Source organism: Lacerta agilis, chromosome 14 (assembly GCF_009819535.1).
Source record: "Lacerta agilis isolate rLacAgi1 chromosome 14, rLacAgi1.pri, whole genome shotgun sequence".
Classification (NCBI taxonomy): domain Eukaryota; kingdom Metazoa; phylum Chordata; class Lepidosauria; order Squamata; family Lacertidae; genus Lacerta; species Lacerta agilis.
Genome location: NC_046325.1, coordinates 11,333,108 through 11,355,789, shown reverse-complemented (window position 1 = coordinate 11,355,789; position 22,682 = coordinate 11,333,108). Strand labels below are relative to the sequence as shown.

Genomic DNA, 22,682 nt, shown 5'->3' with positions numbered 1-22,682 from the left:
GCCCACCCTACCGTTCTGCCATGCCCAATCTTTCCCCACACAGTGCTGCAAATATCGACTCCGGAACCCTTCTTTGGCAGGAAATTGTTGGGAAGAAGGGATGCGGGAATGTAAGCAACAAGTTCTGAGGGGCAAAGCTCCTGCCCATCACTTCTCCACAGCAAACTGCCTCCTCACACCCATTGCTTTGTAACTTGGAGTTCCACAAGTTCTAGTGTCAGCAGGGGAGGAGGAAACCTTTTTCTCTTTCCGCTGTCTCTGTGTCCTAATGTTATAGACTTCTGGAAGGATGCTGCAAGGGAATCATTCCATGGTGAAAGAGTTCGTTCTGTTGGGTCTCTCCCAGGCACGAGGGGCCCAGCTCTTCCTGTTCTTCCTCTTCCTTCTCTTCTACTGTCTGATCCTGCCAGGAAACATCCTCATCATCATGACCATCCGCAGTGACACCCGATTGGGGTCCCCCATGTACTTCTTCTTAGCCAACCTGGCATTTCTGGACATCTGCTACTGCTCCGTCACCCCTCCCAAGATGCTTGCTGATTTCTTCTCCAGCCACAAGGCCATCTCCTACAAGGCTTGCATGGTCCAGATCTTCTTCCTCCACTTGCTGGGAGGGTCAGAGGTCTTCCTTCTCATTGCCATGGCCATTGATCGCTATGTGGCCATTTGCCACCCGTTGCATTATGCCACCCTAGTAAGCAGGTCAGTCTGCCGTGCCACGGTGGTGGGATCCTGGTGCTTAGGTTTTGTCCACTCCATCATCCAAGTTGTCCTCATTGTCCCACTCCCTTTCTGTGGCCCCAATGAACTGGACAACTTCTTCTGTGACGTCACTCAGGTGGTCAAGTTGGCTTGCACAGACACCTATGCCCTGGAGTTCTTCATGTTTGTCAACAGTGGTGTCTCCACTTTCATTTGTTTCATCCTCCTCCTCATCTCCTATGTGGTCCTGCTGTTCAAGGTGAGAACGGGTTCTGTCGAGGGGAAGAACAAAGCTACTTCCACGTGCATCACCCACATCATCGTTGTCATTGTCATGTTTGGTCCCGCCATCTACATCTACTGTCACCCTTTCCGGGAGTTTTCTTTCGACAAGGTGGTGGCTGTTTTCCACACTGTGGTCTTCCCCTTGATGAACCCCATCATCTACACACTGAGGAACAAGGAGATTAAGCTTGCCATAAGGAGACTGCTAAGCAAAAACGGCCCTCTGGCCTGACATATAGATTCTAGGACAGATATCAGGAACCTGTGACACTCCAGATATTGTTGGACTCCACTTCCCATTAACCTCGGCAGCATGGCCAATTGTCATGGCTGATGGGATGCTAGTATGACAGCACCTGGAAGGCTGAAAGCTTTCCATCTCTGCTCCAAGAGATTAGGCTTTTACCTCTGTTTGGTCAACAGAGCAGCACCTTCCATCTGCTCTTCTTCAGCCCCCAAATCCAGCAACTGATATTGAGGGGCTGGGATGAGAACATAGCTGCTGAGACCTGATGTAACTGACAGAGCATCAGTTGAGTGTCTTTGCTCTGATTTGTTCTTGTACCGGAGAGTCTTGAACTGAGAAACCAGGGGCTGAGGTCACCTTCAGGCTGTCGGTGTTTTGTGGGAGGGAATTCAAGTCAGGATTTTGGATTTGCTCCATTAAAGTGGATTGGTTGAATGGTGGAATCTAATGCAACAAATCCACCTCTTTGGGATGGGGGGGACCAGGTTTTTGCAGTTAGGGAAATGCACTGAAAAGTGTGGGGTGAATGAATGATAAATAGGAAGCCACAAACATCAGAATGAATTCAGGATAGATGCTCATTGCATTAATAATAATAATAATAATAATAATAATAAACAAATAAAAGGAATTGCTTCATAAAGGTCAGACATGGTCTGACTTCCACATAAACATTGTGTAAGCCAACCAGGACGAATGCTCAATAAACAGGTCATCTAGGATATTCACTTTTTCTCTAACAATTACAAGTTAGCTTCCTATGACTTCATTATCAGAGTGGACCCATTGGAATTAATGGACCAAAGTTAGATACGCCCATTATATTCAGTAGGTTTACTCTGAGTATGTTTAATGTTGGCTACTACCCCATGTCCACACAATGGCGTTTCAGTGACCTCTCCGAAACCATGAAACTCTTTTCCACTGGAAACTCACCAAATGTTCAAGCAAAATCATTTTGTTTCTGAAACAGCCAAAGCCTTTCTTGGTCAGGTTGATCCTTCATAGCTAGCATTTGAGCTAGTATGGTGTAAATTAAAACTTGGGGTTCATATTACAGTATTCTGACATTAAAAATAATCTTTAATTTTTTTCTGTCTTGTTCAGCTCAGTTTTAAGCGTTGTTGCCCACTCCAAAGCCTTCAAAGCAGAATGAGCTTTTAAAAAGAAATCAGAATACAGACATTGATTACTTCACGTAATAAATATTTAGTGCACAGTGACTTCTGGCTGAGCACAGTTCCAAGTGGCTGGCAGACCATGCAGAAGTGCAACATATAACTGTGAAAGTAATGTAAATTATACCAGAAATATAATTTCACAGCAGTTGACCAGAACTCCAAATGTGCCCATGGGACCTAAAAGGGGTGACAACCCTCAGTTTACTATTTTATCGATGAGGTTTTATGTTGCAACCTGCCATAGTATTGGCACCAATGAAGGATGAAGCTATATAACTTTAAAATGAATAAATGTTGCAGTACTCAACACATCCAATCATCCAGGCCACAGTATGGAGAGAGAGAGAGAGATGTGAACTACAGTAAAGAGCCTGCAGATGGGGAAGCAGGATAGAACATCAGCTGCCCTGGGTTCCAGAAGTGCTGGAGATTTTCACAATCACACTTGGCATGAATTGCATTCAAGAAAGTGTTGCGTTAGCTCTAGCTGTCAGTATTCTTCAGGCACTGAAAAAGTGTGTGACAAATGAATGATTAACAGGGGGCGGATCTAGACACAGGGGGGGGGAAGTACTATAAATAAGTCAGAAATTAGATTGTTATAAAAGAAAGAAAGAAACCTCTATGGAAAACCGTGTTTTAAAATTTCCTGCTCTCTGGCACCATCTGGTGTTGCATGTTTATAGTGCATTCAAATTGTTTTATTAATTTTATCTTTATTAATGTAGCTGAGTCCAGGGACACATATAACTACCTTGCAAGAAAATCAGCCGGAATGTCAATTGCTGCTTGCAAAGCACTTAGTACCCATCTAAAAGAAAGGTACCCAAAAGTACCATTGCTGCAAGAAAGTCAGCGTGATCAGGTGCAGGGATGGGGCGACTTATTTTGGGCCCTGGAGCCACATTTGCATCTAGCAAATCTTCCAAGGGCCAGTGGTGGACCTGCAGCAAAAGCGGGCAGAGCAGGGAATGGAAATTTCACATTTGTACAGTAGACCCGTTTCTACACAACTCTTCTCCATGCCCCAACCAGACAAGCATGAGGTATTAGCAGAGTTCATGATCATAGGACTGAAAGGGGAACACAAATGTCACTGAGACTGACCCTCCAATCCTATAACACTACGGCGAACGTGAAATCTCATTGCAATCTGGATTCATTCTTGATTCATCTCCCAGCTTCCCATCCTGGGGGATGCTGACATCACTTGCAAACCCAGCCACTATCTCTTTTTTTTCTCTTCTTTTTAACAAGCTCCCTGAACTCCAAGTTGGGCTTCCTTCCAGGTCTAAACATGGAGGAGATCCGTTCTCCCATTCAAGGGATTCTCATGGGGCAGGAGCTGATTTAGTATTGGGAGGTGTGAAGAGCTGTGGCCAACTAAGGGCATCTCTTGTCACACCAAGATCCTGCATGGTAAGTCATTCCTGACGCTCCTCTTCTGCCTTTCCTCCATTGATTCTCTCTCTCTCTCTCTCTCTCTCTCTCTCTCTCTCTCTCTCTCTCTCTCTGTATGTTCACATCCTATTCTGCTAACCAACCGTGCCTCCAGGGTCTACCTGTGTCTTATTTGAACCTAAGATTGTTTGAGCTTTAAACTATTTCGGAAGGGCCAATACAACGACACAACAGCCTTGTGGAAAGCAGGTCTGGGTCTGGTTCAGGAGACCTGTTGAAAATTCAGGATGGGGTTCCTGCTCCTCTAATAGGTCATAGAACAGAGAATTTCAGGTTCTCATTCCAGTTATACCTGCTGAAATTCCCTCTTCCAGACAACTGTTAAAGGTGCAAAGGCCCTGGCTTCTTTTCTTTTCCCAGATGCCCATGAGAAGGTCATAATCTATCTATCTATCTATCTATCTATCTATCTATCTATCTATCTATACATCCATCCATCCATCCATCCATCCATGTATGGGAGTATAAGGCTAACCCTGATGGCTGTGTTCTGCTTCCACTGTTGGAGAATAAATACCAGTTGCTAGATACCACAGAAGGGGAGAGTGCTGCTGTGCTCAGGTCTTCCCTTAGGCATCTGGCTGACCACTCTGAGAACAGGTGAGAACACCTGATCCAGCAGGACTCATCTTATGTTCATCCACCAGTATATGGGGTGCACAATTGGGAACAGAGGGCAAAACAATCTCCTATCTTTGCTAGGAAGCACATCAGACGTAGGAAGATTGCAATATATGCCTAGACAGCTCAGTTGGTTTGAGCAAACTGCTGATAATTCCAAGGTTGCTAGTTCGACCCCTGTGTGGGACAGCTGCATATTCCTGCATTGCAGGGGGTTGGAATAGATGATCCTTGGGGTCTCTTCCAACTCTACAATTCCATGATTCTATTATTTCACTTGCAACTCTTGCAAATGGAGGTTGCCAGCATGTTGCTCCTGCAATGCTCTACTATGCATGCTGTAGCTCAGTGGTTGGAGCTCATTCGAATAGGAATAAACGAAGCTGTCTTATCCATCTAGCCTAGTAATGTCTGTTCTGGTAGGCAGTGACTCTTGGCTTCCAGCAAGGAGTCCTTCTTACCATTTACTACTTCCATTCCTTAAATATGCTGGGGATTGAATTCTAGGACTTTCTACATGCAAAGCATATTGTTACACTCACCCCACATTTCCGTGAGTGCTGACATGTTCTCCGGATGCTGCGCTTAACCTGCGTTTGCTTCCCTTAGGAAGGAGGTTACTGCAGGTTTGTGGGCATTTGGTAAATATTCACAGACGTACAAGTTGTCCATAGATAGAGTCATAGAACCTCAGTACTTTTCACATGGCTCCCACATCAGATCTCTAGAGTGACAGCCAAGCCCCTAAGATACTTTCAGAACCCAATCTCAGCTCTCTGTGCTTTTCCCTCTCGTACAAATGCACTCTGTTCTGTTCGTTTCATTCACAAACACATATCCACCCCCCATCTTGAGCTGGGCGCAGGGTCTTCTCCCTTCTCTGCTTGTTCTTTTCAGAACACTCCCCCACCCCACAAATTATCCTGCATCGAGATACAATTGCTTAATGATTTCGTTCCCACATTAATACATTTCCTGCAGTATACATCACAAATGGATATGCCTGACCAACATGATTCAGTAGCAACTGTGAGCAAGATTCCTTTATGGCCAGGATGATGCTTGGTGTCTCTTCCAACTCTACAGTTCTTTGATTCTATGTTTGAGCAACTTTAAGCAGTCCATCGAGACCATTGAACCTCTCCTGTCTTACAATAGATTCCATTAACAAATCTATGACTCATAACCTCCCCCTTTTTTTGTCCCACTGTTGTCTGCGGTCAAACAAACCTGTCAGGCAATACGCTTGTTCTTAGCTGAAAGGAGGAGAAGCACTAGGTGCCTGGGGAGAGGGGTTGATTGTTAAACCACTCTGAGAATTGTAGCTGTGCGAGGGGAAAGGGGGTAAACTCTCAGCTCCTTTAACAAACCAGTTCTCAGGATATTTGTGGGGGGAAGAAGGAGAAGAGTTTGGATTTGATATCCTGCTTTATCACTACCCAAAGGAGTCTCAAAGCGGCTAACATTCTCCTTTCCCTTCCTCCCCTACAACAAACACTCTGTGAGGTGAGTGGGGCTGAGAGACTTCAAAGAAGTGTGACTAGCCCAAGGTCACCCAGCAGCTGCATGTGGAGGAGCGGAGACGCGAACCCAGTTCACCAGATTACGAGTCCACCGCTCTTAACCACTACACCACACTGGGGAGGGGTATCATGGCTGTTTAAAGTGGTTTGCTATTGCTTTAAATGTGTACTTCAGTGGTATAATACTGCTTTAAATGATGGGTCCTGAGACTGAAGAGGAAGAAGCTGACAGCCAAGTCCATCTACTTAGTTGGTTGTAGGTAAGAAAGAAAGCAGGTGAGGGCTAGCTGAAAGCAGACTAAGGTTGGTAGGTCAATGCCCCATTCAGTCTGATGGACCAGCCATAACTGCTCAGCATGTCATTGGACTCTAGCTCCCATCATCCCCAGTCAGTATGGTCAACTGTGAAGGGAAATGGGAGCTGTTGTCCAAGAACATCTGGAGACCACCAGGTTGGGGGAGCCTGGTCTACTGTTTCAAGACCAGTCAACCAGCAGAGAATTCCAAGGGCCGAATAGCAAGGCCTTGGGGCCACATTCAGTCCCCAAGCCTGAGGCTTTCCACCCCTGTTTTAGTTAAATTCAAAGTAAATCCCTCAAGTCTGCACCTTCTCCTCTCTAGCGGATCCAGTTTTTAGAAGCTGCTTCATGTTGGTGATTTCCGATTCGTGTAGGGCTTGCAATCCTTCCAGTGTGAGGGTGTGTGTGAGTGTTTGTTGCAGGAGGCAACCCTGAGAGGATGGAGCGGGGCAACCACACCACGATGGTGAAGGAGTTTGTGCTGCTGGGTCTCTCTCAGAGAAGGGAGGTCCAGCTCTTTCTCTTTGTCCTCTTCCTCTTCTTTGACACCCTCATCTTGCCTGTGAACATCCTCATCATTGTAACCATCTTGAGCAACCCCCGCCTCAACTCCCCCATGTTCTTCTTCCTGGGCAACCTAGCCTTCCTAGACCTCTGCTACTGCTCGGTCACCCCGCCCAAGATGTTGTCTGACCTGTACTCGCAGCGGAAAGCCATCTCATATTGGGGCTGCATGTCCCAGATCTTCTTCCTCCACTGGCTGGGGGCTGCTGAATTCCTCCTCCTCATCGGCATGGCCTTTGACCGGTACGTGGCCATCTGCCACCCTCTGCGTTATGGCAACGTGGTGAGCAAAGCTGTCTGCTGGGGGCTGGTTGCAACCGTGTGGCTCCTTGGCTTGATGCATTCCCTCATCCAGTTCATTCCCATCATCCAGCTCCCCTTCTGCGGCCCAAACAAGCTGGACAACTTCTTCTGCGACATCAACCAGATCATCAAGCTGGCCTGCACTGACACGTACAACCTGGAGTTTGTCATGTTCTTCAACAGCGGCTTGGCCACTTTGATATGTTTCATTCTCCTCCTCATCTCCTATGGGGCCCTTCTGTCCAAGGTGAGGTCCAGCTCCACCAAAGGGAAGGGCAAGACAGCCTCCACGTGCGTCACCCACATCATCATCGTCTTCATCATGTTCGCTCCCGCAGTCTACATGTACTGCCGCCCCTTCCAGGCCTTTGCTCTCGACAAGTTGGTCGCCATCTTCCACACCGTGGTCTTCCCCTTAATGAACCCCATGATCTACACCCTGAGGAACAACGAAATCAAAGTTGCCATATGGAAGATGGTCACCAAAACCAAGGTCTGGGGTGGGAAGTGACACCGCAGGAGAAAGGCATGGTTTGCCACCTGTATTAACTCTCTACCTTTCGTTGTCTTGTCAGGGCCAGTCATGTGCATGTTCTGTCAGAAGTTTAGGGATGGGGAAGGAACTCGATTCAGTTCACATTGAAAAGTGAATCTACCGGGGAACCTTCTATCATATGTGGTGGAATTGTAGAACAATAAAGGAATTCTGGGAAATGATATACTGTATAATGAACTTTTAAAAAATGTTTAGAATAAATTTTGTTTAAAAAACAGAAGCCTTTTTGTTAGAAATTGTAGGTGCAGAGATACCGAAGGAATTAAAAAAGACTGTTTATGTACAGCTGCAAAGATGCTGCTTGCCCAGGGTTGGAAAGATGATAAGATACCTACGAAAGCGGACTGGCAGATGAAAATACTAGACTATGAAAAGATGGCAAGACTGACCAGGAAAATCAGAAATTAGGAGGATTGAAACTTCAATAGAGAATAGAACGAATATAGACTGTATCTAAAAGAACACTGTAAACACTTGAACTCTTTGACAGGCTTTAAATAACTCTTGCAATGTCACAAAGACTTCGGATATAATGAAGGACTGTAATTTGGATAAGTTTATCATATGCAGTTGACAAGGGTATTTAAAGAACCCACGGAGAGGAGAAGGAAGTCCTAAGGTTCAGAAGGATCTTGTTCTAATTTTAATACCTGCAAGAATTTTATTTGTGTGAATGAACTTGTAAAAGCAAATAAAACTTTATGAAAAAATAAAAGTAAATAAAAGTGAACCTGCCGGATTTACATCTTCTGAAGCAATATGGTAACCGGAACACAGCCATCCTTTGAAATTCACACTTCTCTGAACTTTTGCAGTGCAGTTCTCCGACAGACCAGGGTTTGCAAAAATGCATACACCAGGGTGAATGATGCCTACGAATGAGTACACTAGTGAAAACGGCATACAAAAAATTCATTATGTTAGGGAAAGTTGCTTGCAAAAATGTGTTCTTTAGTCAAAACTACATAGGGAAGTGTGTTTATTATGAGAAATTAGCACCAAAATGCTGGTGAATTTTCATGAGGATCCCCCCCACACACACACACCCAAACACAAACACACACTGATCTGCAGAACTGGCACATTTACAGGTACCCCTTAATACTCATTCTGCATTTGTAAGACATCAATCATTCAGTGTGGCACCACCTACACTGTGGAACTCCCTGCCTGTTGACAACAAGCAGGTGCCTTCACTGTACTCTGTTCAGTCCCTGTTAAAAACACTGTTGTTTAGACAAGCCTACCCAGACATGTAGTTTTAATCCATTTTTGTTTACTGCTTATTTTGCCTTTTGAATGCTCTAAAGGGTTGTTTTTACTGATATTTCTATTGTTTTTATTCTCTTTCTAAGCGGCTTTGAGGGGTTTTATTTACAACCAAGCCGTCTGTGGATTTTATGAAACAAATATAATATTGGGAGGGGGGTTGTTCTTGTCCCAGTTTCATTGTGCTTTAGCACAACAGTGCCCTCCAGTGGTTACACTGTAGAAGCATCACAGAACAACTAATAAAGCAGAATTATTGTGGAAGGACAGCCTTCTATTACTTGTGCAATATTATTGCATCAATGACATGGTGCAAAACACACCCCAGGGAGTGGAGTGGGGAGATAGCAGACAGGAGGAGCTCCAGTAGCACCTGGGAGTTTGGGAAAGAGGGCAGGACATAACTGCCAGTCCCTAGCATTTCCCCTTTGTTGCTGCCAGCATCTTTTTGGAGGAATAACAAGCATCATGCTGCAGGTAGGGGCTGGAGCTCAGGTATAAAGCCCAGAGCCCTGCAGTCAGGGGCAGGGGCAAATTACCAGCAAGAGAGCAGCTGTTGATGGGGACTAGGAATGAGAGAGGCCTGAGGTTCAGTTAGCATTTAAAAGCAGGCTTATCTAATTCACATGATGAGCTCAGAAATGTATATATTAGGTTAGGGGTCAGCAAACTTTTTCAGCAGGGGGCCAGTCCACTGTCCCTCAGACCTTGTGGGGGGCCGGACTATATTTTGAAGAAAAATAAATGAATGAATTCCTATGCCCCACAAATAACCCAGAAACGCATTTTAAATAAAAGCACACATTCTATTTATGTAAAAATACGCTGATTCCCGAACCGTCTGTGGGCCGGATTTGGAAGGTGATTGGGCCGGATCCGGCCCCCAATCCTTAGTTTTCCTTTAAAATGTGCTTTAAAATGCCTGTGTGGATGAAAATAGCATACCAAAATGCATTAGATCATGAAGAAAGTGTATGTATGTTTGAGAAAATTGCATTAAAAATGGGTATTTTCAGGGGGGGGGAATTGCACCTAGATGCTTAGTTCATTTTTATGAGGATATTTTTTTTATTAAAAAATTATTAATTTTTATTTTAAAAATATTTTAAAAAACATGGCAAACTGATGTGGAAATGAGGAGAAATGAACTTAATATGGAAAAAATGAGAAACTGAAATTGATAGATTTGCCTGCCCTTAATGGAGCAAACAGCCTTCTCAATCTTCCTTCCAAGCAGGCAAAAATCATTTTTGGGAGTCCAAGGACACGTAACAGCTAGGAAGAAACATTCAGGGTGCAAAGTTGAGGGGAGCAGTGAGGCGTTTGTCCTGGGGAGAGTTCTGAGGGCCAGATGGAGAGGGCTGGAGGGCCATATTCAGTGCTCATGCCTCAGGTTCCTCATCTCTGGTTCAAAATGTTTGAAGGAAGGAGAGATTCCAACAAAGGAAGATTGGCTTTTGAAAATGATGGAGGATGCAGAACTGGCAAGATTAACAGCAAAGATTGGAGACCAAAATGATGAAAAGTTCCTTGAGGACTGGAGACTTTTAATTGAGACTTTTTACTATAGCAAGATGAAAACACGAGCACGACTTGGAATATTAACGGAGTTAATTATAAAGATCAATAGGTTAACATGGATATTGGATATTATATGTGAAATTTACAGCATTTAAGGGTAAATATAAAAACCATGGAAGGGGGGACGGGAAGTCAATGGATAAAGTAATTTATGGTCCATGCTGAAATCTGCAAAGTTTTTTTGTCAGTAATCAATAAATAATAATTTTTATTTTAAAAAATGTCACCAAATACTGAGCAAGAATATATTTGTATTTAACAATCCAGTCCTAAGGACTATTAAAGACAGACAGAAACTTGCTTTCAAGTCCACTTGCTCTACTGGGACTCATGTTCTGTAGATTTCTGAGCAGAAACCTTAGCAGAAAAAAAGAAAAGAAATGGAGAAGACAGTGGTGTTGCTGGGGATAAGGAGGCTGTGAAACAGGAATTTATCGAAAATGACTGAGGTTGCCAAATTTCTGCTTTGAAGCAAAACGGAAGCCAACAGAAAGACTTCAGGATTCAAAACAGACTCGACACAAATTGATCTTGATCTCTGCAATATTTCAAAGGCGCAGGGATCGATTCGCAGTTGGTATAAAAAGATACACTTTAGCAACCATTATGGTAACAACAGCAACAGTAGCGAAGGAAATGGGGGGGGATGTAAGCAGCAATGGCATATTATGGACACCAGAGGGCAGCAAAATTCTGATTTCGGGACATTAACATTGCATGCTGAATGTTCAGAAAACTTTCCTGGTTCACAAACACAAACACACACAAACACGTGCACACAAACACACACACAACTCCACCATGGGAATAGCCAGGATTTTTGTTGGGGAGGGGCAGGACATTTGTTAGGGGGCAGAACCAAAATAATTGGTCAGTTAGTTAAGTATTTCTATTGTGCTACTTCATTTAGGGGTGGCAACTGCCCCCCGCTGCCTACGTCCATGAGCTACCTCTCCCTATTTAGGCATTTACATGCATGTTTATTTTATTCAAGCTACTAATGTTGTTATTTATCTATATATAAGTTAGCGAGGAGTGCCTGGCACTGCCCAAGTATTTTTAGAAATAAAAAATATATATCGTGTATTATTATTTTTTTACGGATAGTGTAATTTGTGTGTCACCAAAAACTGGGCGACATCACACCAGAGTCACATTTTGGTCTGCCATCTTGATTCAAAATGGTGCCTGTCTTCCAAACATCAAGGAAGACCCCACCCCACCCCAATGTTGGGAACCAATGGCAACGATATCTCGAGAGGTGGCTAAACTGGTGCCAAAAAAGGGGGCAAAGTCATGCCAAAGTTATATATTTTCCCCCTGCCACCTTGAATCAAAATAACACCCGGTGTCCAAACACCGATGGAGAACTCTAACAAAAGCACTGTGGTGCCAAAGTTGGCAACAAGATCTCAAGAGGCAGCTGGACCTATGCCAGAAAACAGAAAACAGGCAAAGTCATGGCAAAGTTTTGTTTCGATCTGACATCCTGCTTCAAAATGGTGGAACCCGAGGAACTCTTGTGCCGAGTTTAGTGACAATATCTTGAGACAAAACGGGCAAACCATTTCCCAACATATATAATGCAATTTTAAGGCCTTTTGTGGAAATAGGCTGTTGGAAGAGACTACAGAAGCTTTGATGCAGTTTGAAATGTGCTGCACTCGAACAGCATATTTCAAATATCCGAAGTGCTTCATATACCGTACTTAATTCTAAGCCATCATCAAATATATAAAAGGATGTCATATAGAGGAGGGAGAAAGGTTGTTTTCTGCTGCTCCAGAGAAGCAGACACGGGGCGATGGATTCAAACTACAAGAAAGAAGATTCCACCTAAACATTAGGAAGAACTTCCTGACAGTAAGAGCTGTTTGGCAGTGGAATTTGCTACCAAGGAGTGTGGTGGAGTCTCCTTCTTTGGAGGTCTTTAAGCAGAGGCTTGACAGCCATCTGTCAGGAATGCTTTGATGGTGTTTCCTGCTTGGCAGGGGTTGGACTGGATGGCTCTTGTGGTCTCTTCCAACTCTATGATTCTATGATTCTAGAACACCTCTCTAAAACTGACTGGCATTATGAGCCACTGTATTGCATTCTGGTGTTCCCAGTGAGAGCTCTCCTCTCCTGGGAGGAAAAAGATCATTTTCGCTAGCCACCTAAGATTTTCAAGCGTTTGTCTGCATGCCAATGACAAATATCTGCAGGGCTGTCACAAGGAAGATGGGGCAAGCTTTTTTCCTCCTCCATCGGTGGGTAGGGCCTTAGCCAACAGCTTCAAGTTCCAAGAAAGGAGATTCCGACTAAACATCAGGAAGAACTTTCTGACAGTAAGAGCCGTTCGACAGTGGAGCAGACCCCCTCGGGAGGTTGTGGACCCTCCATCCTTGGAGGTTTTTAAGCAGAGGTTGGATGGCTGTCTGTTACAGATGCTTCAGTTGAGATTCCTGCATTGCGGGGGGCGGGGTTTGGACTAGATGACCCTCGGGGTCCCTTCCAACTCTACAATTCTATGATGTTGTGATTCTAGAACTCCTAAACAGCAGAAGTATATGGGGAAAGATGTGAGTGCAATTCCTGAAGATCTTCTGGTGCGTGATATTAGAAAAATCTGCAATATTGCTACATTTAAGTGCATCATCGGCCTCACCCAGATATATTAAAATCGGTGCTTTTTTTCTTTAAAAAAAAATGTTTAGGTGTACTCTCATTTTGACTCAAGAAAATCACCATTTTATAGTTCAAATCGGGAAAAAATACTGTAAATGGACAAAAATAGAGTGGTACCTCTAGTTATGAACTTAATTCATTCCGGAGGTCCATTCTTAACCTGAAACTGAAACTACTTTCAGTAATGGGGCCTCTTGCTGCCACTGCACCGCCAGCACACGGTTTCCGTTCTCATCCTGGGGCAAATTTCTCAACTCGAGGTAACTCTTCCAGGTTAGTGGAGTTTGTAACCTGAAGTGTTTGTAACCTGAGGCGTTTGTAACTCGAGGTACCATTGTACAAAGATTCACAGAATGTCTAGGGGTATGCATACCCCTGCGTACCCCCCAGAAAAAAGCACTGTGTGAAATCATAGAATTGTAGCATTGGAAAGGACCCAAATGGTCATCTAGTCCAACCCCCCAGCAATTTCATTCCTGGTGAAACTATAAATTTGTGGAACAAGACTCAACTTTCTGGCTCAGTCCAGAGGCCCATCAATTCCGCCATGCTACTTCCAACAGTACCCAGGCAGGTGTCTTTAGAAAACTCACGTGTCCTCAGCAACAAACATTCTAAAGGTACACTGCTTCTGAACATGGAGGGACAACTTTGTTATAATGGTTAATAATAATTGGGAGTCCACACCCCTTCCTCGAAGCCACTCGTGGTTGGTGGTGCCAGTTAGGGCTGGTAGGGCAGAAGGAAGGGAGACCAGCAGTATGTAGATGAACCCCACACCAATGGCAGGGAGAGCCACCTCCAGTCCTGATTGGTTGTAAGGATGAAGGCAGCGCAACAGGGGCTGGGGGCTGAGGTTGGTGGGGCAGTCTGCCACTCACCTCTATGGGGAAACTTCCGCCACTCGAAGCACCCAAAGCATTTCTGGGTGGCTGTCAGAACTGCCTGGGCCTTGAAAGATGTACAGTAGATAGATTCGTGCCAAATGCACAGGACGGATATTCTTCCAAGGTTCCCTGGCTCCAGCCTCCGCCCGAGGGCAGCCAAGGTGATCCCTCTGCTGTAACCCAAGCCTCTGGGGTGATCGTGCTCACCTCAGCCCCGGGCTGCAAGCAGTCCCCAGGCCCAGCACTCTGTTTATCAGAGTACCCAGCAAAGCCAAAGATAGATGTGGTGAGGGTCAAAGAAGGACAGGTGCACAGGAAAACCAGGAGAGTGGATTTCTCCCAGGCGGGCCCAGGATTCTTCTGAGGCCCAGAGCCAGGAATAAATATGACACTGCTGCTGACATCTTCTCTTGTGGCTGGTTATACTCTCAGATGCCTTCCAGAGAGAGAGAGAGGCTGCATAGCACACTATGCAGTTAAAGCACACACACACACACCCAGCTAAGAATCCTGGGAACTGTAGTTTGTTAATCCACAAGTCATGAGAGTTGGAAGGGGTTCCCCAAAGGTCATCTAGCGCAGTGTTTTTCAACCACTGTTCCGTGGCACACTAGTGTGCCGCGAGATGTTGCCTGGTGTGCCGTGGGAAAAATTGAAAAATTCAAGAGAATTACTTTATATATAGTCAATATAGGCACAGAGTTAATTTTTTTAACATTTTCTAATGGTGGTGTGCCTCGTGATTTTTTTCATGAAACAAGTGTGCCTTTGCCCAAAAAAGGTTGAAAAACACTGATCTAGCGCAACCCACTGCAATGCTGGAATCACAACTAAAGAATCCTTATCCATCCAAATGTGGTGCAATGAATAAGGGTGGGTTGTTCTTGGTTTTTTTGGTATGAGGGAACCCATGCACCAGTGCCCACTCCCATCCTTATCTATTTGCTCTTCCTCCAAAGAGATTAGGGTTTCCTCCCATCGCATTCCATCTTCACAACAACCCTGAGAGGTCGGTTTGGTTGGGGGGCGAGTAACCAGCCTAGGACGATAGCTGAGGGGGAGATGTCAGCTCGAATCCAAAGGTGCTTCCAGACTGTCGCCATTTTCAAGTGTGATTCAGGTTGCGCAGTTAAAGCCTATTACCTCAGTTTCCCCACTGGCAATATATGTATCCACCACAGTGAATCTTACTGGGATAAACCGGCTGACGTGAAGGGTTGAAGATAAGGATGACTTCTACCTTAGTCCTGGGTATCACCCAGCAGGAAAAACCGGTCGGGCGGGTCAGTAGGAGCCAAAGTCCAACTGTGGAGTCATTTTCCTGCCCTGCCATTCCTCCGCCCTTGGTGCTTGTTTCCAAGCCCGAGACTTAGGCTTGGAACCTGTCGAGAACCCCAATAACAAACAGATCCTCTGAGCATGCACAGAGAGCCCTTGCTTTTATGCTAAGCGCGCCACGTTTCCAGGATTTCCCCCTTGCGTTTTGAGATTCTCTGTATAGCATCTGCTTAGAAAGCTGCTTTTCCTGTTTGAGGGAAGACATCTGACATATTGAGGCTATTAGCCGGACAATAGTTTTTAAATTACCGGCAATTTATGTCTGTGGGATGGTGCGTTGCACGTGCCGTACATTGCTTTAAAAAAAACAAAAAATAGGATACGCTTAATTATGTCCCTTGAGCCTCTGGCGACAGAGTATTATGGAAGCTGAGTTGAAGGAAGGAGCTTTTATTTATGATACTAAACCCTGTGACTAGGCAAGGGATGCGGCTTCAGTGAGGAATACGGCTATTTACCTCTCCGAAGTACCACACAGCACAGTTTCTACCATGTTTCTGTGGCAAGGGGGGGGGGGAATCCGGCCTCAACATTTGGCAGCCACCAAGATGACGAAGGCTGTAGAAGACCATTCCGGCAAGGTATCACATACAGGGGTCCATAGGCGCTTGTGGCCAGGGGCGTAGCAAGGTAAATTGGTACCTGGGGGCAAAAAAAAATTTGTCAACCCCCCCCCCCAGGTATGGGAAGGTCAGGTGGTACCCGGTGCAGAAAATTTCTTGTCAACCCCCCATTGATTCCCCGCCCCCCGCAAAAATGGTTTTACGTTATTTCATATTTTCTTACAAAGGAATAATAACAAGTAATAATAATTTTTAAAAAACCTTTTATTTATATCCCACCCTCCCCAGCCAAAGTCGGGTTCAGGGTGGCTAACATCAGATACATAACATTGGTATAAAATCAAACAATAATTAAATTACCTCCTAAAAACATCTCAAAATCAAATTAAAGTCTAATTAGATGGCTTTCCACAGGGTTAGGGTTGGGAACAACAGTAAGTGTTCTCTGAACTGAAATTTCAGCCTTCATGACATAGGAAAACAGCCAAGTGAACAGCTATTTTGGTGGAGGAGGGTCAAGATATTAACCGATGTGCATGAAATTTCATATATAGCTATATAATCCCTAGTATAGTAAGATAAGACCTTCGGAGCAGGCATTTTCAAAAAAATTTTTTTTAAAAAATTCACTTTTTTCCAAAAAAAAATGTTCCATGATAATTTGTCACCCCCTCCATTATGGAACACGGGGCGGTCCACCCCCTCGCCCCCCCCTTGTTACACCCCTGCTTGTGGCATACGCTGTTAAAAGCATTGCAAAGTCACCATATCTCACTAGTAGCTTGGCCTGTTGCTCAAGATTCAACAAGTACTAAATAACTCCTCTGCAGCGCCACAAATCCAACTCAATGGTGTAACGTTGGAAAATGTCCATCACTTCTTCTACCTGGGTGGTTATCTTTCCAAAAGGGCAGCCACTGATGCTGAAATCCAGCATCGCCTGAGCTCTGTGAGTGCGGCTTTCTCCCGATTGAAGTGCAGAGTGTTTGAAGTGCAGGGAAACCCAAATGCTTGTTTACAAGGTTATTGTACTACCAACCTTACTGTATGCTTGTGAAACGTGGACCACTTATAAACGCCATCTCCAACTCCTCGAAAGATTCCATCAACGGTGTCTCTGAAAAAAAAAATTACACATCACTTGGGAAGACAGGGTAACTTGAGAAAAGTGCTAAGAGGAAGCCACGCTTGGCAAATCCACACCGTGATCAACTCCCGCCCAGAAACCAATGTCCCCACTGTGGAAGGACGTATGGGTCCAGAATTGGCCTCCACAGTCACTTACGGACTCATTGTTAAAACCGTGTTTATGGAAGACAATCTTACTCAGCTATGAGTGATCGCGGAAGAAGAAGAAGAAGAAGAAGAAGAAGAAGAAGAAGAAGAAGAAGAAGAAGAAGAAGAGATGCTTTCACAGGATCATAGCATGGGAAGCCAACCTCAAAGGTCCTCTAGTCCAGCCCCCCCCCCCAGTGCAGGAAATCTGCTGCTCCAGCACCCATGATCTGTAGCTGCTGTTTCTTTGTTGGACAGCATCCGTACTATACATTGAAAGCACATTGCTCCCCCCACAAAAAGAGTCCTAGGAACTACTGTTGGAGCTACAGTTCCCAGCACCTTTAACATACTACAATTCCCAGGAGAATTTTGGTGGTGGTGCACTCAATGTGCTTTCAAAGTTTGGTGTGGGTGGTGTTGACAATACTGAGCCGGTCTGACTCGGAGTACGGCAGCTTCCTCTAGGGATCTTCTGGAAGCTCTTTCTTAGGTTTAATTGAAACCTCCTTTATTGAAATTTGAACTCCACCCCCATTGTCCAGCCCAGACACTGGGATCCAGCTCCAAGGACCTTCTGGTGGTTCCCTCATTGTGAGGTTACAGGGAAACCAGGCAGAGGGCCTTCTCGGTGGTGGCACCCGGCCTGTGGAACACCCTCCCATCAGGTGTCAAGGAAATAAACAACTATCTGACTTTTAGAAGACAAATGAAGGCAGCCCTGGTTAGGGAAGTTTTTAATGTTTGATATTTAACTGTGGTTTCAAAATTGTTGGAAGCTGCCCAGCAAAGAAGCCAACTCCTAGGGGCTGTAGGGACTTCAACCTCCACAATAAAATATTTGAAGGGGCCAGACCCCGCAAAGTTGTTTCAAATGGTGTGTGTGCACTGCATCATGTGATCAATTATGTGGGGTGGGGCTTACCTTGGGCCCCCACAATATTTTATTCAAGTTGGCACCCCTTCTGCTGGGAAATCCTGTCAGATGGGTGGCATAGAATTATTATTATTATTATTATTATTATTATGCTTCTTCAGAGCCACAGAAAACACTTTTCCTCCATCATCTATCTGGCAGCCCTTCGGATATTTGAAGGCAGCTATCGAATTGTTTCTAAATCAGTGTTCCCTCAACCTCTAGTCATTTATGTTGTTGGACTACAACTCCCATTCTCCCTGACCATTGGGCAAATCTGCCATGGGTGATGGGATTTGTGGTTCAACAGCATCTTGGGACCCAGAGTTGAACAACGCTGCACTAATTCATCTCTTCGTCAGGCTGAACATACCCAACTCACAATTTGACACTTAAGGTCCTTTGCCATTTCTGAACACGTTCCAGTTTGCTAACATCCTTCATAAATGACGCATCCAGACGCAGTGAGAGGTCTGACCAAAGCAGGATAGAGCAGACCCATTACTTCTTGTGGGCCCCGATACTTCCGCTGATGCATCCTAGAACTGCATTGGCCTCTCTCTCTCTTTTTTGCAAATGCATCGCACAGCTGAGTCACGTTGCTTGAGCTTGTGGTCTGCTAAAACTCCTCAGGTCCTGTCCACATGCACGGCTGCCAAGTCAGATTTCACCAGTCCTGTACTCTGTGCCTCCAGTTCTTCCTGCCTAAATGCAGAAATTCATATTTATCTCTGCTGAAATTCAGGGTGTGGGGGGGGAGGGGAAGGGGCGTTTCACTCTTGTCCCAGCTCCTCATGCTGTCTGGGTTATCTCAAATCCGATTTCTGTCATGGGAACCCAGGAGCATATATAACAGGGGCGTTTACGTGGCAATTAATGAGCCTGAGTTACTCGTGTCCATTTATTTTAATGGGTCTGTTCTGAGTATGAGTATGCTGGAAACATAATGACTGATCTCCAGGGTTTCAGGCAGGAAATATTTCTCAGCCATACCTGGAAACAGACCTGGCAAAGCACGGGCTCTGTCACTGACTTACAGTCATTTTCCTATTATTATTATTATTATTATTATTATTATTATTCCATCCCAGTTTGGTGGCACCTGCAGGCTTGATGAATTTCCCCTCTAATCCTCTGCCCAAGTCATTTCAGCCCCTGCTAATAGCATTCCTAAAAGCCTACACAGATGCTTAGAAAGTTAGAACAATTTCAATCCTTTTTTGTATTTTAATTTTTGTACGATTCAAAATAGGGTTGTACATTTTTCTTGATTTTTACTGTTTTGAGGGGTTTTTTTTTTGCAGTGTATAAATTTTATGAAATAATTAAATTCCGGGGTTCTATTTCAGGTGTCCCATAATCTGGTAGCAGGTGATATGAAAGACAAATGGGACCTTAGGCCCCATCTGTACTACACATTTAAAGCAGTATCGTCCCACTTTAATCAGTCATGGCTTCTTCCCCCAAAGCATCTTGGGAGCTGTAGTTTGCTGAGGGTGCTGAGAGTTGTTAGGGGGTCCTCTATTCCCCTCACAGAGCTACAATTCCTCAACAATCAATCTCTCATTCCAGAGAACGCTCCAATTCAATTGGTGCTTGCCAAGTTTGCTATGACAGAAGAAGTAACAGTACAAGGGAGGGTGTTCCAGATCCTAAGAGTGTCCCTATCTTCCAGGGACATCCCTGATTTAGAGAAGCAGTCCCGGTTTCTGATTTGATCCCAGAATCTCACACTTTTCCTTAGGATGTTTCTATTTTCACTGGAGAAATATTTGAGGGTAGGAAGTTATCCAACCCCCCAAGCTGTCTGAACGCAATCCTGTATAAGAGGAAGAAGAGTTTGGATTTGATATCCCGCTTTATCACTACCCGAAGGAGTCTCAAAGCGGCTAACATTCTCCTTTCCCTGCTTCCCCCACAACAAACACTCTGTGAGGTGAGTGGGGCTGAGAGACTTCAAAGAAGTGTGACTAGCCCAAGGTCACCCAGCAGCTGCATGTGGAGGAGCGGAGACGCGAACCCGGTTCACCAGATTACGAGTCTACTGCTCTTAACCACTATACCACACTGGGAAGGGTTTTATGTTTAATGTTTTATTGTGTTTTTATATATGTTGGAAGCTGCCCAGAGTGGCTGGGGCAACCCAGTAAGGTGTGTGGGGTATAAATATTGCAAAATTATCATCATGGAATGGGGCATCACTATTTTCATCAGAGACATACAGTGGTACCTCTAGTTACGAACCTAATTCATTCTGCAGGTCCGTTCTTAACCTGAAACTGTTCTTAACCTGAGGTACTTTAGCTAATGGGGCCTCCCACTGCTGCCGCACCGCTGCTGCGTGATTTCTGTTCTCATCCTGAAGCTAAGTTCTTAACCCGAGGTACTATTTCTGGGTTAGCGGAGTCTGCAACCTGAAGCGTCTGTAACCCGAGGTACTATTTCTGGGTTAGCGGAGTCTGCAACCTGAAGCGTCTGTAACCCGAGGTACCACTGCAGCTGGTCAAAGGAGCCATGGACTCAATAAGGTTGAAAACCTCTGGCTTAGACTGAACAGTGTTACATTTTTGTTTGGTCCTTGTTACTGGCTGTTTTGCTTTGCTTTTTAAAGGCTTATTTATTAGCGCTTCCTCCAGGAACCTCAAAGTGGTTTCCCATCAGCCTCTGGCACTTACCAGCCTGTGGATCCTCTAAGTGTTAACGCATCAACGGCAACGCATCCCCTCAGCGGGCCCTTTTTACTGTTTTATTGATTGTACTACGCTCTCAGATCTGCAGGAGCAATGCATTATTATGGTGCCTTATGGCCTGGTGCCTGGGACTATATATTTCTCAGATCGTCATATGGAAGATGTGATCTACATATGCAGCAGAGTCTGCATGTGAGGCCTGCTGGATCAGGCCCAAGGCCCATCTAGTCCGGCATCTTGTTCTCACAGTGGCCAACCAGATGCCTTTGGGAAGCAGGACATGAGCACAGCACCACCCTCCTCACCTGTGATTCCTGGCAAGTGGTATTCAGCGGCAGACTGGCAAATATTTGGGGTCGTTTTTGGAAATCACACCCCTTTGCCCTGAAAGTCTAATCCCTGGGTGAGTAAAGAAGGCTGTGGGCACTTAATACTGGCCGAAATTCACTCTGTGCATGCTCAGAGACATTTCATTTAAGCTGCTAGACAGGTTGCCCCCTCGGGTTGAGTACAGTCGTACCTTGGTTCTCGGACGGAATCCGTTCCGGAAGTCCGTTCGACTTCCGAAGGCGTTCGAAAATCAAGACACGGCTTCCAATTGGCTGCAGGAGCTTCCTGAACTCAACCGGAAGCCGTGCTGGGTGTTCGGCTTCCAAAAAACGTTCACAAACTGGAACACTCACTTCCAGATTTGCAGAGTTCGAGAGCCAAAGCGTTCGAGTAGCAAGGCATTCGAAGTACGACAGTATTGGTATTGAAAACCAGCTTCGGCTCCTTCACTTTCCCTGGGCCACCAGGGTTGGTAAAGCCAAGAATTTGCCCCCATCTTGGGGAGAAGGAGAGGGCTGGAGAGCCTGGCATTACGCTCTGTGTAGACTGCAAGGGATCGGCTATAGGCATGAGGATCACAGGTCCAGCATCTTAGAATTTAGCCATTAATTAATCATGCATCTTCATTTCCTCCCCTGTGCTTCTGGGACTGTGGGTAAGGCTGCCATATGTCTGTAATTTCCTGGATATAGCTGGGATTTGTCTGTCGAAAATGGCACCTGGGCATAATTTTAGAAAAGCAGGGGGGGGGGAAATGTCCAAGAAACCCTGGGTGTATGGCAGCCCATATCAGAAGTATTTATTTTTGGCAATTTGGTTTAAAACTTCAATTTTTTGGGAGGAGATTTTGCAGAAACTTTTGTTTCAGGATTTTCACTTTTTGAAATACGGCGACCTTAGCTGTGGGTGAAAAAGACGAAGTGGGCAGTAGCAGCAACTACCGGAGAGAAGACTCAACTGCCTACACTGCAGGGTTGTTGTGCAGCAGTTGGGAAAGGAAGGAGGTGTGAGAAGTTCTCCTGAGCATGCGTGCACACAATGCACCTTTGTCACAGTGACAAAGGCGATGGCCTGTGTAGAAGAAGGAAAGTCAGGTTTAATTTGCATGGCAAGCTACACCTGTTGAATCTTCCCTCTTCTGCACAACTATTAAAGGTTCAGATCGTCAGGCATGCAGGAAGGAGAAAAGCAGGTGGAATGAGGAACAAACCACCAGACCTTTAGGGTGGACGAAGGGTGTGAACGAAGAGCAGGATGTAATTCAGGAGCAAAGATCATTAGGTCTTTCCCAAGAAACCTGTTTGAACGCTGGGACATTCAGCCAAGGCACATGTGATGATTTGCATGAGCATGTGCTGAACAACATTTACCTTCCTGCTGCCCATATAGCACCTCAAGACAAAAGAGATCAGGGTTTCTTCGAC

At 45.1% G+C, this 22,682-nt stretch overlaps 2 protein-coding genes across 2 annotated transcripts; both read left to right on the top strand.

Annotated features, from left to right (window-relative positions):
- Positions 1-289: 289 nt before the first annotated feature.
- Positions 290-1,219, top strand: LOC117057424 (olfactory receptor 4N2-like). Its single transcript, XM_033168265.1, has one exon. The coding sequence runs from the start codon at positions 290-292 to the stop codon at positions 1,217-1,219; it is 930 nt and encodes a 309-aa protein (XP_033024156.1).
- A 5,539-nt stretch (positions 1,220-6,758) lies between these two features.
- LOC117057423 (olfactory receptor 4N2-like) lies at positions 6,759-7,697 on the top strand. The gene has a single exon (XM_033168264.1). The coding sequence runs from the start codon at positions 6,759-6,761 to the stop codon at positions 7,695-7,697; it is 939 nt and encodes a 312-aa protein (XP_033024155.1).
- Positions 7,698-22,682: the final 14,985 nt, after the last annotated feature.